General features: G+C 44.6%; 1 protein-coding gene and 1 pseudogene across 1 annotated transcript; both read left to right on the forward strand.

Annotated features, from left to right (window-relative positions):
• The first annotated feature begins 6,020 nt into the window (after positions 1 to 6,020).
• LOC125298053 lies at positions 6,021 to 9,357 on the forward strand (annotated as a pseudogene).
• A 556-nt stretch (positions 9,358 to 9,913) lies between these two features.
• Positions 9,914 to 13,085, forward strand: LOC125306150. Its single transcript, XM_048261343.1, has 7 exons — positions 9,914 to 10,079; positions 10,303 to 10,467; positions 10,655 to 10,738; positions 10,955 to 11,116; positions 11,457 to 11,618; positions 11,921 to 12,022; positions 12,554 to 13,085. Exons 1-7 carry the CDS (start codon positions 9,934 to 9,936, stop codon positions 12,789 to 12,791), a joined length of 1,059 nt encoding a protein of 352 aa, XP_048117300.1. The 5' UTR covers positions 9,914 to 9,933; the 3' UTR covers positions 12,792 to 13,085.
• Positions 13,086 to 14,018: the final 933 nt, after the last annotated feature.

Genomic DNA, 14,018 nt, shown 5'->3' on the forward strand with positions numbered 1-14,018 from the left:
ATTTTACATGTGAAATCTATGAACTAATCATGTTTTGGTACTTGTTGTCTAGCAGATACCAGTCAGAATTGAGTGTGGATAATGCAATTTAGTGAGACAGTTAGAATATAGGCCTTTCAGTGTGATTTATTTTTGTGGAAAAAATGTGCTGGACTGGGCGGCGGTCATATTTTGTACCGCTCTGCGGTACATCTAGTTATTATTATATTGTAGTCAGCTTTGCATGAGTGTGTGTACTGTATGCATCTGCTCACACAAAACAACTGGTCAGTTTACTTCACATTTTCAGGTAGAGTTTCCTCCTACATAATTGCCTGGATGAATGATGGATTTAGATTTTGTTTTGCTTATGTCCTTATCTCTCTATCTTTCTCTCCCTCCCCTCCCCTCTTTGTCTTGCTCTGTCTATCTCTCTCTCTCTCTCTGATGATGAATGTGCCTGGACTGTAGGAAGCATGACCATATTCAGTTAAAGCCAACATAGGGCACACACACACACACACACACACACAGGGAACTATAGTCAGAAAAAAAAACATGTAGTCTGCATACCAGATCCTGCTCCTGGATAGATTTAATGATTTTCCAGTACTACCTTTTGTGTCATGTTGCATGTGACATCAGCTGCCACCTGGTATAAGAAATGCCCCCTCCCTCACTGTTTTTAAATTGGAACTCAAAACTCACCTGTATTCTCTGGCCTTCTTGGCCCTCTAATGTCCAACTTGCGATGCTTGTCATTTCTGTGTCTGTGTGCTGTTCCTTGTTAGTGTGTAGATGTATGTGTATACATATTTTTATTTGTTTGATTGCACTTTGTACAGTGCTTTTGTCAGCAAACCTATTCAAAACTGCACGAAAGTTTAAGTGTATGATCATGACAGCGTCTGATTGCATGCCAAGTTATGTGGAATTCCATTCTTGGGGGGCCATGCAATAAATTAATTTATGTGTACATTTTCCACACCTTTTAGTGTGTACACCAATCAGCCTGTATAAGGTGGAGTTGATTGATGGGTTGCTGGTAGAGGATGATTGAAATGTACTTGCTGCACACATGTGTACACACTCACACACACAAATGTACTTACTGCACACATGCGTGCACACAGACACACACACACACACACAAATGTACTTGCTGCACGCATGTGCACACACTCACACACATAAATACACACACACATAAACACACGCACACACATAAAGACACACACATACACATGCAGGCACGCACGCACACACACAAACTAGCTCGTAGACATGCAGACACGCACACACTCACACGCACATACATGCATGCACTTACACTCTCCCCTGGAATCAGGTTTGGTGGGTTTTCGATGAGCGCGCACGCGGGGGGGGGGGTATTGTCTCTGATATCGGCTGACCCTGGGGCAGGAGGAGGCGAGGGAGGGGTATGCATGTAAAAGACTCAGATTTGCTCCCAAGGGTTTCATTCAATGGAGACAGCGCTTAAAAAGCAAGAACCCAAAAAGGATACCAAGAGCGCAGGCACACATTTGAAACACTCAGGTGAGTTTCTGGGGCAGATTGAATGTTTGTGTTCTCAGTGCTATGTTTTATTGCTCATGTAGAGAACTTGTGAAGGCTGATGTGCATATACTTTCCCCCTTTCCTACCTGATGCAGTGTTAACTTTGCAGTCATTGGTATCGAACTGTAATGTAAAAGGAGATGTTTTCTTGTGTAAGAAGAAAGACGAGTGTGTAACAAGGAGATCAATTGAGTGGTAGCATAGTGGTTAAGGAGCTGGGCTTAAAAGGGCAGCAAGCAGTAGCCAGGTTTTTCCCAGTTGTAAGTTGGTTCCCAGTTTCCACCATTGTGCCCTTGAGCAATGCACGTAACACTGAGTTGCTCTGGGGAAACTTCTTTCAGGGAGATCTAGCAGGGGCGTCACTAGACCTTATTCACTGGGGCACGTGCCTTAGTAAAAGTCTCCAGTGCCCCAGTAAAATTCTAGCGCGGCTCTAGCTGGAAACGGCATCCCTGAGCGCATCTCCGTGCCTGCTTTAATCATGACCAGAGCCTGTCACTTACCAGCCAATAAAAAAAAAACAAGGAATAAAGAAAGGGGCCATAATAGCCAATCAGGAAATAGCACCTATGTACATGGGCGGATTATGAACTTTCGGGCCCCTGGGCCCAGATGTATTAAGGGCCCCCCACTAATTGTCGTATATGTGGGTGGGGGGTTTGGGGGTCCTCCCCCAGAAATTTTTTAAATTGTTTGATGTGATTTCCTGTATTCTGGTGCATTTTGGGGATGGACAATACTAAAGTCAATCAGATTCATAGCCTACATCCTGACTTGTTGATATTGAGGCAATGATTCCATGCAAAGGCTTGGGCTTCAGGGCCCCCTGACCCCTTGGGCCCCTGGGCCTGGGCCCTGTAGGCCCGTTCAGTAATCCATCCCTGCCTATGTAGCTGGCTAAGATTGAACGCAACAACCAATGAAAATCGTTCCCATGATTCTTCCGAGTGTTTCGTTGTACTGCACACACATACACTGTGGAATCCGCTGGAGCTCGTTACATCACTTTGAGCATAGAGTAAGTCGTCCCCTGTTTAATGTTACAACAAATTCACAACTTGTTTGACAGAAAAATGACAAGTTGATCGCTGTTAGAGAGAGTGTTACCCACATAACTAGCATCTGTTTTTCAATGCTTAGCGTCATTGTAGCCTAAATTTAGCAACAGTTTACCAACTTGCTCTCTCCCTCACACACACACACCACACCATGCGTAGGTTGCATGCACACATCGCGGACAATTAATAAGGATTTATATTGATACTGTAGAGAGAGTCCTTTAAAAGTAGCCTAAACTGTTTGTGAAGCTGTCCTACTGTAAAACTAAACATAGCCTTCTGATAAACTATTCAGATGGAGATGGACATCAGAAAATTCTTCCTGAACAGAGGCAGAGGGAGAGGAACAGTGAGGGAGGATGAGGGAGGTATGATAATTTTGCCCACATTAACGGTAACATTAAGATTTATGCTGGTAATAGCCAGTGCTGTGATTTGATCAATGGTTTAATGGCAAACTTAAATAAGTTTGCTGCATTTGCAAATGTAGCCTATAATAATATACACAGAATCAGAGTAGCCATCTGTGTAGATTATTATAGGCTACATTTGCAAATCATCACCAAAAGTCAAGGCTTTAGTAGGCTATTTAAGATTAGTGTTAATTTCGTCAGACGAGACTAGAGAAAAAATGTTCGTCAACAACCTTTTTTTCCATGACTAAGACGAGACGATGACAAGACTGCACTAATGTCCTGAAACACTGACTAAGACTATCTTAAGATGCATTATTGTTGACGAAAAAAGACGAGACTAAAATGTTTTGCATGAAATAAAAACTAAGATAAAATCTCTCTTAATTTTCGTCTAAAAAATGAGAAGCCAGAATAGCTGTTACGTTTTCAAAATATTCCGAATGAGTTCAGGTTCATGCGCAGCAGCTTTCCTGTAGGCTAGTCTCGTTGCTGTTGCTGCAACTAGACATTCTCTGCTGCAACCCTGTACGAAACTACATGGAACAAGAACACCAGAGATTTCTGCCAGAGTTAGCAAGCTAACTACCTAGGCATTAGGCCACAATGCTACATACCCAGAAGTTGAAGCTTCTCTCATACATATACAGATTAACATCCCCCAGAATGTCCATACGAAAATTTTCAGCAAGTAATGTCAACTATTTAACTAGTTACACTGATGATGCAAAGTTTGCTAGCAAGTAAGCTAATATGGAAAGTTAAGCTAGCAAGTTAGCTAAGATAGAGAGTTTGTGTTGCGTTTGGAAGCATATTGCCATCTAGCGTGTGGAGTAAACATTCATACTTGAGTCTAAGACAGTGTTTCTCAAACTTTTTCAGATGAAGGACCACTTAACTAATCAATAAAAAGAAACGCACGGACTACCTAGCTAAAAACAATTAAAAATAGACCTAGCAGTATATTAGCCTACACAATACTCACTGAACCACCTTGCTTATTGTCTTTGCACTTTGCTTAATTGTGTCAGAGGATTCATATGATTTAAACTGGCATATCTGACATAGACAGTGTTGTAGAACTGTTTGAATTTACATACTAGTTGGTTCAATATTGCAAACAACTCATCTATATTATATTTTACCAGGTCTGCTCGTGGACCACTTGGGATAGCTTTATGGACCACCAGTGGTCCCCGGACCACACTTTGTGAAACACTGGTCTACGAAGATCATGACAGTGGTCCAGTCAAATCTTTTACTGTCTATGGTCAAATCCCAGCCGAGCTATAACTGTAGCTCGACTTACCTGTGCATGTAAACATACTGACTGACTGAAATAATTTGTTATAAAAAAAGACTGAAATGTTTTGACTAAAACTGACTAAGATAGCTTTAGTTTTCTTTTGACTAAAACTAGACTAAAATTACGAGACTTTTAGTTGACTAAAACTTGACTAACAAAAATGATATTTGAATGATTAAATATGACAAAGACTAAAAAGGACATTTCGTCACAAGACTAAGACTAAGACTAAATTAAAAATAGGTGACAAAATTAACACTATTTAAGATACAAAGAACTGCAGTATTGCCAGGATGTCTATAGGAGGGAAGTATATCTTGGGATGGGAGGGAAGTATATCTCAATTTTGACTAAAAATAAGCTTCCCTTGTGTTAGTAGGAAAGCCTATTAAATTCATGCAGAGAGTATAGGCCTACTTATGCCTATGTGTTTGGATGTTGCTGGATAGTGGCTGCTACAACAATTGAGGGAGAGAGTGCTAGAGGAGGAGAAGGAGGAGGAGAAGAAGGTCGAAGAGAGGGAGAAGAGAGGGGAGAAAGAGCACAGGCTGGGCAGTCCAATACCAGGCAGGAGGAGGAGGAGGAGGAGAGAGACAGGCAAGAAACGGATGAGGACATACTGGGGGCTAGACGTAAAACTATTCAGAGTATGGAGGAGGATGTCTGTGACCTATAGGGGAGATATGTGATGGTCCAAATCAGGCTAGCCATTAATTTCATATTGTGGGCAGTCATTTTTTTTTTTAATGTATTGGGAGTTGGGGGCCTGTGCCCCAGCAAAGCTCTAGGTCTAGAATCGCCCCTGAGATCTAGTCTGGCATACCACAGTTCATAACTGTTGCCCTCAGACAAAGAAAAATGTAAGGCCAAGCAGCGACGAGAGGGGAAGACGAAACCAAAACTTATTTTGTTGGAAAAACACTTATGCAGTTGGAAAAATGCAGAAATTTATTTACGGCAAATGTAGACCCACATACATTGTTTCCTGACTGTTGGTGCTGTTTATTGTCAGTTTGGAAAGTTCAGGCGAAATAGGACGTAACGTTAGGAATCTCTGGTAAAGCTGGACCAATGATTTCAAAGTTAGTGCCGGTCATCAGTGTTGCAAACGGTTCCCTATCGAGAGTTCCCAGACTCTATTCACATTGTGAATGAGTCGGGCGGGGCCAGGCTAGGGAAACTGCCCTTACAGAAATTTCATGCGAGGGTTCTGGCAAACAGTTGCCGCAAATTTTAGTGGCAAACTTGTTGCCAGAACTTTGCTGTACAGTAAGTTTGCCTCTAGCGGCCAACATTGGCAAACTTCTGCCAGTATTTTCTACTGAACTCATTTGTTTCCCATAAATCACCCACAAGTTTTCTGCAAATCTGCCGCAAACAAGCATCAGCCAAATGAATAAGTGAGGAATGATTATGGCCTAGTGTGGGATGTATTGTTTGGAGTACTGAGACTCTAGGCTTTTGTGAGTGTGTGAGTATGTGTGTGTGTAACAAAACCAAACAAAGAAAAATCTCCCATAACTGTTTCAATTATCTGCAATAAATATAGGTATACATCAAATTATATATGTTCTCTCTTTCCTTCTCTCTCTCTCTCTCTCTTTCCTTCATTCCAGACATGGATCTCATCAGCTCCATCCTTAACCCCATCCTGGAAATAGCACTGAAGGTGTACAACCTGTGCCAGAAGGTAAAGAGCAATAAGAAGCGCTGTGCGCGCCTCTCCAAGCACGTCTCTGCTGGTGGAGCTGCTGGAGGCCGCACGGGAGCAGGACCTGTGCGACAAGACCGTGCTCGTGCGCAAGGCCCTGACGGAGCTGGGCGAGGTGCTGCAGACGGCCAAGGACCTGGTGCAGCACCACGTGGAGGCCTGCTGGATCGAGCGCATGTGGAACGCAGAGGAGATGGGCCAACAGTTCGACCCGCTCAACGTGCGACTCAGCCAGGCAGCCGACACACTATCCCTTGCCCTGCAGGTGGAGCACAGGTATGGGAGACTCTCGCCCTCGTCTGGACCAACAACTCTCGTCCTTGTCTATTATTCATTAGGTTTGTTAATTTTGTCCTATTATTTATATTTCTTTATTATCACTACAGGGACCGTCTACAGGAGGTGTACAATGAGCTGCGTCAGCAAAAGGAGGACGAGGAAGACAGGAGGGCTGACCTGGAAGAATGGCAGACAAGTGAGAACAAACACTAGCTTCTCTCCCTCCCTCTCTTTCTGTCTTTGTGTCTCTGTGTGTGTGTGTGAGTCTTTGTGTGTGCTGAGCTGAGGTATATTTGATATTTTTCTCTGGGCCTATCATGCCTTTGTGTTCATTTTTATAATGTACCATAGTTTATAATGTGTAAAGCATATCATGGTTTATAATGTGCATAGTGTATTATGGCATAGTGTATGTGTCTGTTTAAAGTTTGGCCGTGCCTGAGATGTTCTCATTGTCTTGCTTATGTTTGAATGTGTATACAGTATTGTGGTTTGAAATGTGTATACTGTACTAAGTTTTGTTGTCCTTTTGTGCAGTCGTGCAAACCTTGGCGACAAGCACTAAAGAAGGTGTGGACGCTGTGCGTGAGACAGTGGACGGCACCCAGAGGGACATCAATGACGTGCAGGACAAACTGGAGCAGACACAGAAAGACATCCAGGACATCAAGGGCATGCTGGAGACCGGTAAGTAACTCTCCTAGCATAACAATAAAATGCAGTGAACACACACTGTACAGCAGGATCCAACAAGGGCAAAGTTAACCGGATGTCTATATAACAACAAAAAAAAAATGTTCAAGAATCAAGGGTTTTAATAAAAACTCTTCTAATGTCTTTTTTTATTTTTAGTCTTCTAGATAACATTTATCAACCACTGCTGTTGCTGTTTTTCTCCCCAGTTACTGATTACATTCCTCCAGCACCCCTAGAGGCAAATGATATGTATTACGTCTCACTCACACCCTCTTTCCTGATTTCAGGACATGACAGCTTCTCTGCACGAGTACTGTGTGAAATTTTGCCAAACCACAGTGTGTGAATACTGTTTTTAGAAATAAAGTTTGTTTTCCAAAAGTTGTCATGAAGTTGTCTATCCACGCCTACTTGTGTTTGGTTGTTTTAGGAGGTCTGCTGTTTTATAAATAACATTTAATACGTAAAGTGACCTGTTATCTCTAGGAAATAAGATATTTTAAGATGTTTTACAGTACATGGGATACAATAGCAATGCACAATTGGCTGGCGGCAGTCAAAAACATGCCGTAAATTGTAACTGGGATCTGTAAAGGCCCTAGATATAGAGAGATGGAGATAAAGATATAGAGTCATATAGATATATAGATACAGTATGGCTTGTACAAGGAGGATCTCTCTCTCTCTCTCTCTCTCTCTCTGATATTTTAGCGCTGTAATCTCAGTGATTTTTTTGTCTTTCAGAGCTGAGTGAGTTGATTGACCAGTATAAGGAGTCGGTGCGGACCGCCTACGGGGTATTTGAGGAGTACAATTCCTTGCCCGGGGAGAACCTTCAGCTGGAGGAGCGCTACACGGAGCTCCCGGGGCGAGGACCTCCAGCAGGTCTGCAGTGCCAGGAAGACTCAGGCCTACCGCAGCACTAGTGTTGACCAGCTCCTGCGGGCTCAGGGCCACACCGCTGCCCGAAGGCCGTCATCCTCCAGGGGAATTCCGGGAGCGGGAAAACCTTCACCACGCGCAAGATTATGCTCGAAAGCTCTATGATGGCGTATTTGATTTTGTTTTTCCATCTGAAGTGCAAGGAACTGAATTACTACTCTGGAGAGAAGAGCATGGTGGAGATCCTGAGCACCAGTGAGAAGCTCATGCCAGCCGTCTCCCAGGTGTTGAGAACCGCTCCGGAGAGAGTGCTTATCATCGCAGATGGCTTCGACGAGCTCAGGTTTTCACGAGAAGCAGCCTCGGTGTCTTTTCCCACAGATGTGTCCACACCAGCTCCCACGGAGGCATCGTTAAGTGCTCTGTTTAGAGGGAAGGTCCTCTCAGACTCTGCCGTCATGGTCACCACCCGGTCCACGGCCTCGGACGGCCTGAGGAAGCTGCATTTCAACGAGATTCTAGGCTTCTCGGACGAGGCTGTGCGCAAGTACTTCCGCAAGTATTTCAAAGACAAGCAGCTGCCGCAGAGACGCTCTACACGGCTTGATTCATCTCCGTCATCTGCTGGATCATATGCACCGTGCTGAAGGAGAGGATCGAGGACGGCCTGGACATGACCTCAGGACTGCAGACCACTACCGCCATCTTTGTGCACTTCGTGAACACGCTGCTGGAGCACCACTGCCAAAACCTGAACCAGCCGCCAGAGGTTCTGCTTAGGAACATCGGGCGTCTGGCCGAGAGCGGGATCGAGAGGCAGCAGGTCTTGTTCGACGAGCGCAGCATCTCCGAGGCCGTCTCTGATCCCAGCAGCGTCCCATTCCTGTGCAAGTTTCTGAAGAAGAAGATTGGCCGGCTCCAGACCATGTTCACCTTCATGCACCTCCGCTTCCAGGAGTTCTTCGCCACTCTCCACTACCTTCTCCTGGATGAGGCCGAGGCTGAGAGCAAGATGGACAAACTGCTGCTCTCTGTGGAGGGACAGGGTGACGGTGCGTGACAGTCTCACCTGCGCCCTGTTGTCCAGTTCATCTGCGGCCTGCTGAACAGAGATGTGAGAGATACCCTCAGCAACGCGTTCTCTATCAGCCCGTCCGCAGTGGATGTGATCCGTGCGCGGCTGGAGCGCTGGATAGCCCACATGGTGAAGCTGGAGAACAAAATCTCGTCGGAGGCCAAAATGCAGCTCTTCCTGCTCCACTGCCTCTATGAGCACCACAAGGACAAGTACACCGCCGCCGTCATGGACTTTTGGGGAAGCCTGGACCTCAGCTTCCTGCCCCTCAACAACACAGACTGCTGGGTGCTGCTCTACTGCCTCAGGTGTTGCCCCAAAGTCGGGAGTCTCAAGCTCCAATACTGCAACATCACGCCCACCAAACTGCGCATGCTGCAGCCGGGCCTCATCAGATGTGAAAACCTGGAGTATTCCAGCATATCAGCATCAACTTTCCTGAACTGGGGCATGTTTCCCAAAACCATAGTTGCTAACTAACTTAGTTGCTAACTAAGTTAACTAAGTTAGCAACTTTGTTTCCCATTTCCCATTGCCAACCAACTAAGTTGCTAACAGGTTAGCAATTATGGTTTTGGGAAAAGCACCCCTGAATGACCTAAATGCATATGATCTCATTGTACAGCTAAATCAAATCTAATTATATAAATAATCATGAACAAAAGGAGGACAGGAGTTAGCTATCTGAGTTATGACTTGGATCCTGTGCTTGGATACAGTGCTCACTGCTCTCTGCTCTCTGTCTGTGATGTCTTTTTGTCTTATCTTGTATGTTGTGCTTGGGTCTGACAATGGTCTTTGCTCTCTGCTGCCCCCTGTGTCATGTCTGTGATTTGTATGTTGTACTTGGAGCTGATGATGGTCTCTGCTCTCTGCTGCCCCCTGTGTCATGTCTGTGATTTGTATGTTGTACTTAGAGCTGATGATGGTCTCTGCTCTCTGCTGCCCCCTGTGTCATGTCTGTGATTTGTATGTTGTACTTAGAGCTGATGATGGTCTCTGCTCTCTGCTGCCCCTGTAGTCTGGAAGTAGAAGCACTGACTGATGAAGATGTAGCAAACCTAGCTGGTGCTCTGGGGGCAGGCAAAACCCTGAGTCTGAGGTAAGGACACAACTCAACACAAATTCACAGATAGATAGATAGATAGATAGATAGATAGATAGATAGATAGATAGATAGATAGATAGATACTTTATTGATCCCCAGGGGAAATTCAAGTAAATTCACTAAAACAATTCCATGCTGGAGTCACATATTTTACAAAGTTAATTTCTCCATGCTGTCACCACACTTCATATCTTAATTTGTATGGTTGGCCGGTTAGGACAATAGACAGCCTGCTGTCTGAGAGCGGTGTGGAGAAGGTCCTATGTGCCCTTGCCAAGCAGACGTCTGTGGACGCCTATTTCAGCCTGAGTGCCCTCACAGCAGGAACTCTGAAACACCTGGTCCACTACGTGCAAAATGCCAAGGGCAGAGCTAGTGTTAGGTAAGATACTTACACACACACACACACACACACACACACACACACACACACACACACACAAAGACTATTCACTTTAAGCTTTTACCTTGCAACCTTCAGACAAAAACTCCATACTGCGTTTTTTAAAAATATGTCTGTTTCTGTGTTATTGGTCTAAGCTTGTTTTTTCATCCCTGTCTTGTCTCAGATGGGCCAGTAATCAAGTAGAGGAGGAGGACTACCTCAGCTGGTACCTCACAGTAAAGACGACCAAGGGCAGAAACTGCTTCAGGTGAGGACCACAGCCCAATACCATAATGACATCCACCCCCAGTGGACCAATTCCAATTACACAGCCAGCCATATACACCCAATAGACCACATACATCACAGTGAGATCCATCGCATTCACACTCACACCTGTTAGACTACACCCTAAAGTCATCATTAGTTCCACCTTTAAACATGAATACTGAATAATGTTGTGTGTGTGTGTGCGCCCATGCAGTCTGACCCTTGTGGCCTCGTCCCGCTGTGGCTTTGTCCAGTCTGGGAGCGCGGGCCCCATCTCAGCGCTCTCACTCAGCCTGTTCAGAGCAGCTGACCTCTCGTCCTTCCAGTGGACAGACGTCCTGCAGAGAAGCCACACACTCTGGCTCACAGAAAAGGAGTAAGTCACCTTGTGTGTTTGTGCGAGTGTGTTGGTGTGCACACATGTAAGTTTGCCGAAATGCTTGCCCTGGGAGGAAAGCCCTTTGGGACAAATAAACTGTTGCTATAAATACAAAACATTGAATTAAATTAAATTACATATATGTGTGATAACTATGATTTGTGTGTGTGTGTGTGTGTGTGTGTGTGTGTGTGTGTGTGTGTGTGTGTGTGTGTGTGTGTGTGTCTGTGTGTGTCTGTGTGTGTGTGTGTACACATACATGTGCATACCTAAGTATCCCCATGACCATGACAGTGCATGTTTGTTTGTTTGTTTGTTTGTTTGTTTGTTTCTGCAGGGGTGGTTTACCTGCGCATGTGGATGGCCAGATGAGCGCCCTGGCCCTGGTGCCGGGTCTTAAGGGAGTGCAGCTGGAGGTCCACCCCAGGATAGTGCACCCCTGCTGGGCCACTGGGGTCTTGTCACTCATGCAGGCATGCTCTACTCTGGACAACATCCAGTAAGAACAGCAGCCAAGCTGACATAACATCATCTCAGTTGTCTCTTTGAGAGAGAGAAAAAAAGATTGTGTGTATGTGTGTATGTGTGTGTGGGTGTGTGTGTAAGAGAGAGAGAGAGAGAGAGAGAGAGAGAGAGTTTAAATCAGTTTCAGAGTTCAGAGTGCCCAGAAGTGTGTAACATATACCGGTAGTCTATAGGAGTGTTTCTTCTAAGCACTGTAGCCCTGCCAATGGAGAGCAAATGCCAGACACACACTAACACACCTAAACGTTTCCCTGCTGTTGTCTTTCTCTCACTCAGGCTGAGTGGAGGCCAGTTTGGGAACGGTCTGCTGACTGAAGAAGGCCTCAAACTCCTGCATGACTCAGAGAAGCGTGGAGACTATAAACTCATCATAAAGGGGTAGGTTCCGGTGCCCATCTGTTAGTCCAGGTCAATGAGCAGTGTTGAGCAGTGTTGAGCAATCTCTATTGTAACTAGAGGGGGAGAGAGAGAGTTTGATCAGAATGATAAGATCCAGTCCAGATCCAATTCAGATCCGACCCAGTCAGGCAGGCCAGATTGGCCAGTGTTCATGTGTGAGTGTTAATGCTGATCAGCTGGAGACTTCGTACTGTCATGCACAACTGATAGACTGAAGAAGTCATTTGTCCCCAGGGCCATTGAACTGTTCAACGCTTCACTTAAGGGTAGAGGAGAGTTGGACTTCTCTGCATAGTCTGTTTACATGCTACAGTATATTAGCACATTTGCACAAACCCCTCCTGGACTTTGGCCGTACTTGATGCTTAATACCTTATACTCAATACTTGACCAATGGCTGTAACCTTTTACCTCAACCTATTCTTGCACTGACATAGTTTTGTTGACTGGCCAGTGTTCATGTGTGAGTGTTAATGCATTGTGTCTCTCCTGCCCCCATCCAACCCACAGGGCCAAATGCACCAAAATCACAGACAAGTGCACAGAAAACAGATCCAATCTCTCCTACAACCAGATCTGTCCTGATCCAGGGCGACTCCTTCACAGAGAGCTCCAGGGATTCCAGCAGTGCCTTCTCCAACGACCCCAGGACCCTCCTTCTGCAGCAGCTTGCTTCTCCTCAATGAGCCGTGACACTGAGCCTGGGCTGGCTGATTCTCTGCTCGAATCTGTAAAGACAGAGGGTTAACCAGAGGTGTTTTAAGTTGCCTAGTGACTTATGACAGTAAGCCTCTGTCAATCAGCAAACTGCTGACAAACATCAGGAGTTTTAGGAGTTGCGGGTGTTATTAACTGGTGTTATAGAGCAGAGATCCAATTTTTTGTTATTACCTGCATACAGGTAATGGGGATTCAGCCTGTTCCGGGCGTCTGACTCTGAGGTGAGAGGTTGTCTGATTCACAGTAATTACAGTTATTGCCTGTATGAGGTCTTTGCTACTGGTGAAATGTATTTAATGTTAAATGTACTCATTCGTCTTGTCTGTCCCCCTGCCGGCAGCTTAAAATAAATATGTTTTCTTTATTCTGGAACCTTCTTGTCCTGGTGACTACCTTTGCCGCTCAACACCCTACCTCAAAATTTGTAACCCTTTTGTAACATCATCTAACTCTCCATCTTCATGTTGGCTAGGCTGAGGGGTTTATGGGATGGTTCTGTCACCAGTTAGTATAGTGTAGTATCAATCCCTGGGTGCTACTGCTTAATGGTGTTTCTTTGCCTATTTTAAGTAATTGATTTTTATAAATCATGTATGTTTGTATTGTATACAGTACAAGTCTGTCTTTTTGGTGTAACATGACCCTGTTTGACCTTTTTGGGATATACTAGTAATTTGGAAATATTTAACCTTTTTATAGGCCCAAGGCCAATTTATTTGCTACACACCCAGTTACGCCCCTAAGCACAGTACATGGAATTAGTTTCGCTTCCTCTGTAGTTACAGTACATTACTTAGGAAACGAAAGCTTCAAAGAAAGGCACAGAGTTAACATAGACATAGGTTACATGTAGGTTAATGAGATCGTCTACCTCCGCAAGCAGCTGAAGGTATGTGTTCTGTTTTTCCATTGAAAGAGTTAAGAATGAAGAAATGATTTAATGACGGATAAGAAAGTGTTGTGAGGTGGATTAAGTTGGCATCTGAACAAAATACCGGCAGTTGAATTTAACAAAGGACCTTCCAATAATAATAATAATTAGATGAGCTTTTATCCTGTAGTTTTTGGGAAACTTCCAAGAGGGTGTTGGGACAATGTGTCTGATTATAGTATATTGAGAGCTGCTACTTCATGAACAGATGCAATGCAGTAATTTCAATCCGTTTAGTTTAAGGGTAGTTTCACAATCAGGGTGTGCGCTTGACATTTTTCATACACAGGCCTGTGTACCTCTAAGTATGTCATAATATTCCAA

The sequence above is a fragment of the Alosa alosa genome, chromosome 1 (assembly GCF_017589495.1).
Source record: "Alosa alosa isolate M-15738 ecotype Scorff River chromosome 1, AALO_Geno_1.1, whole genome shotgun sequence".
Taxonomy (NCBI): Eukaryota; Metazoa; Chordata; class Actinopteri; order Clupeiformes; family Clupeidae; genus Alosa; species Alosa alosa.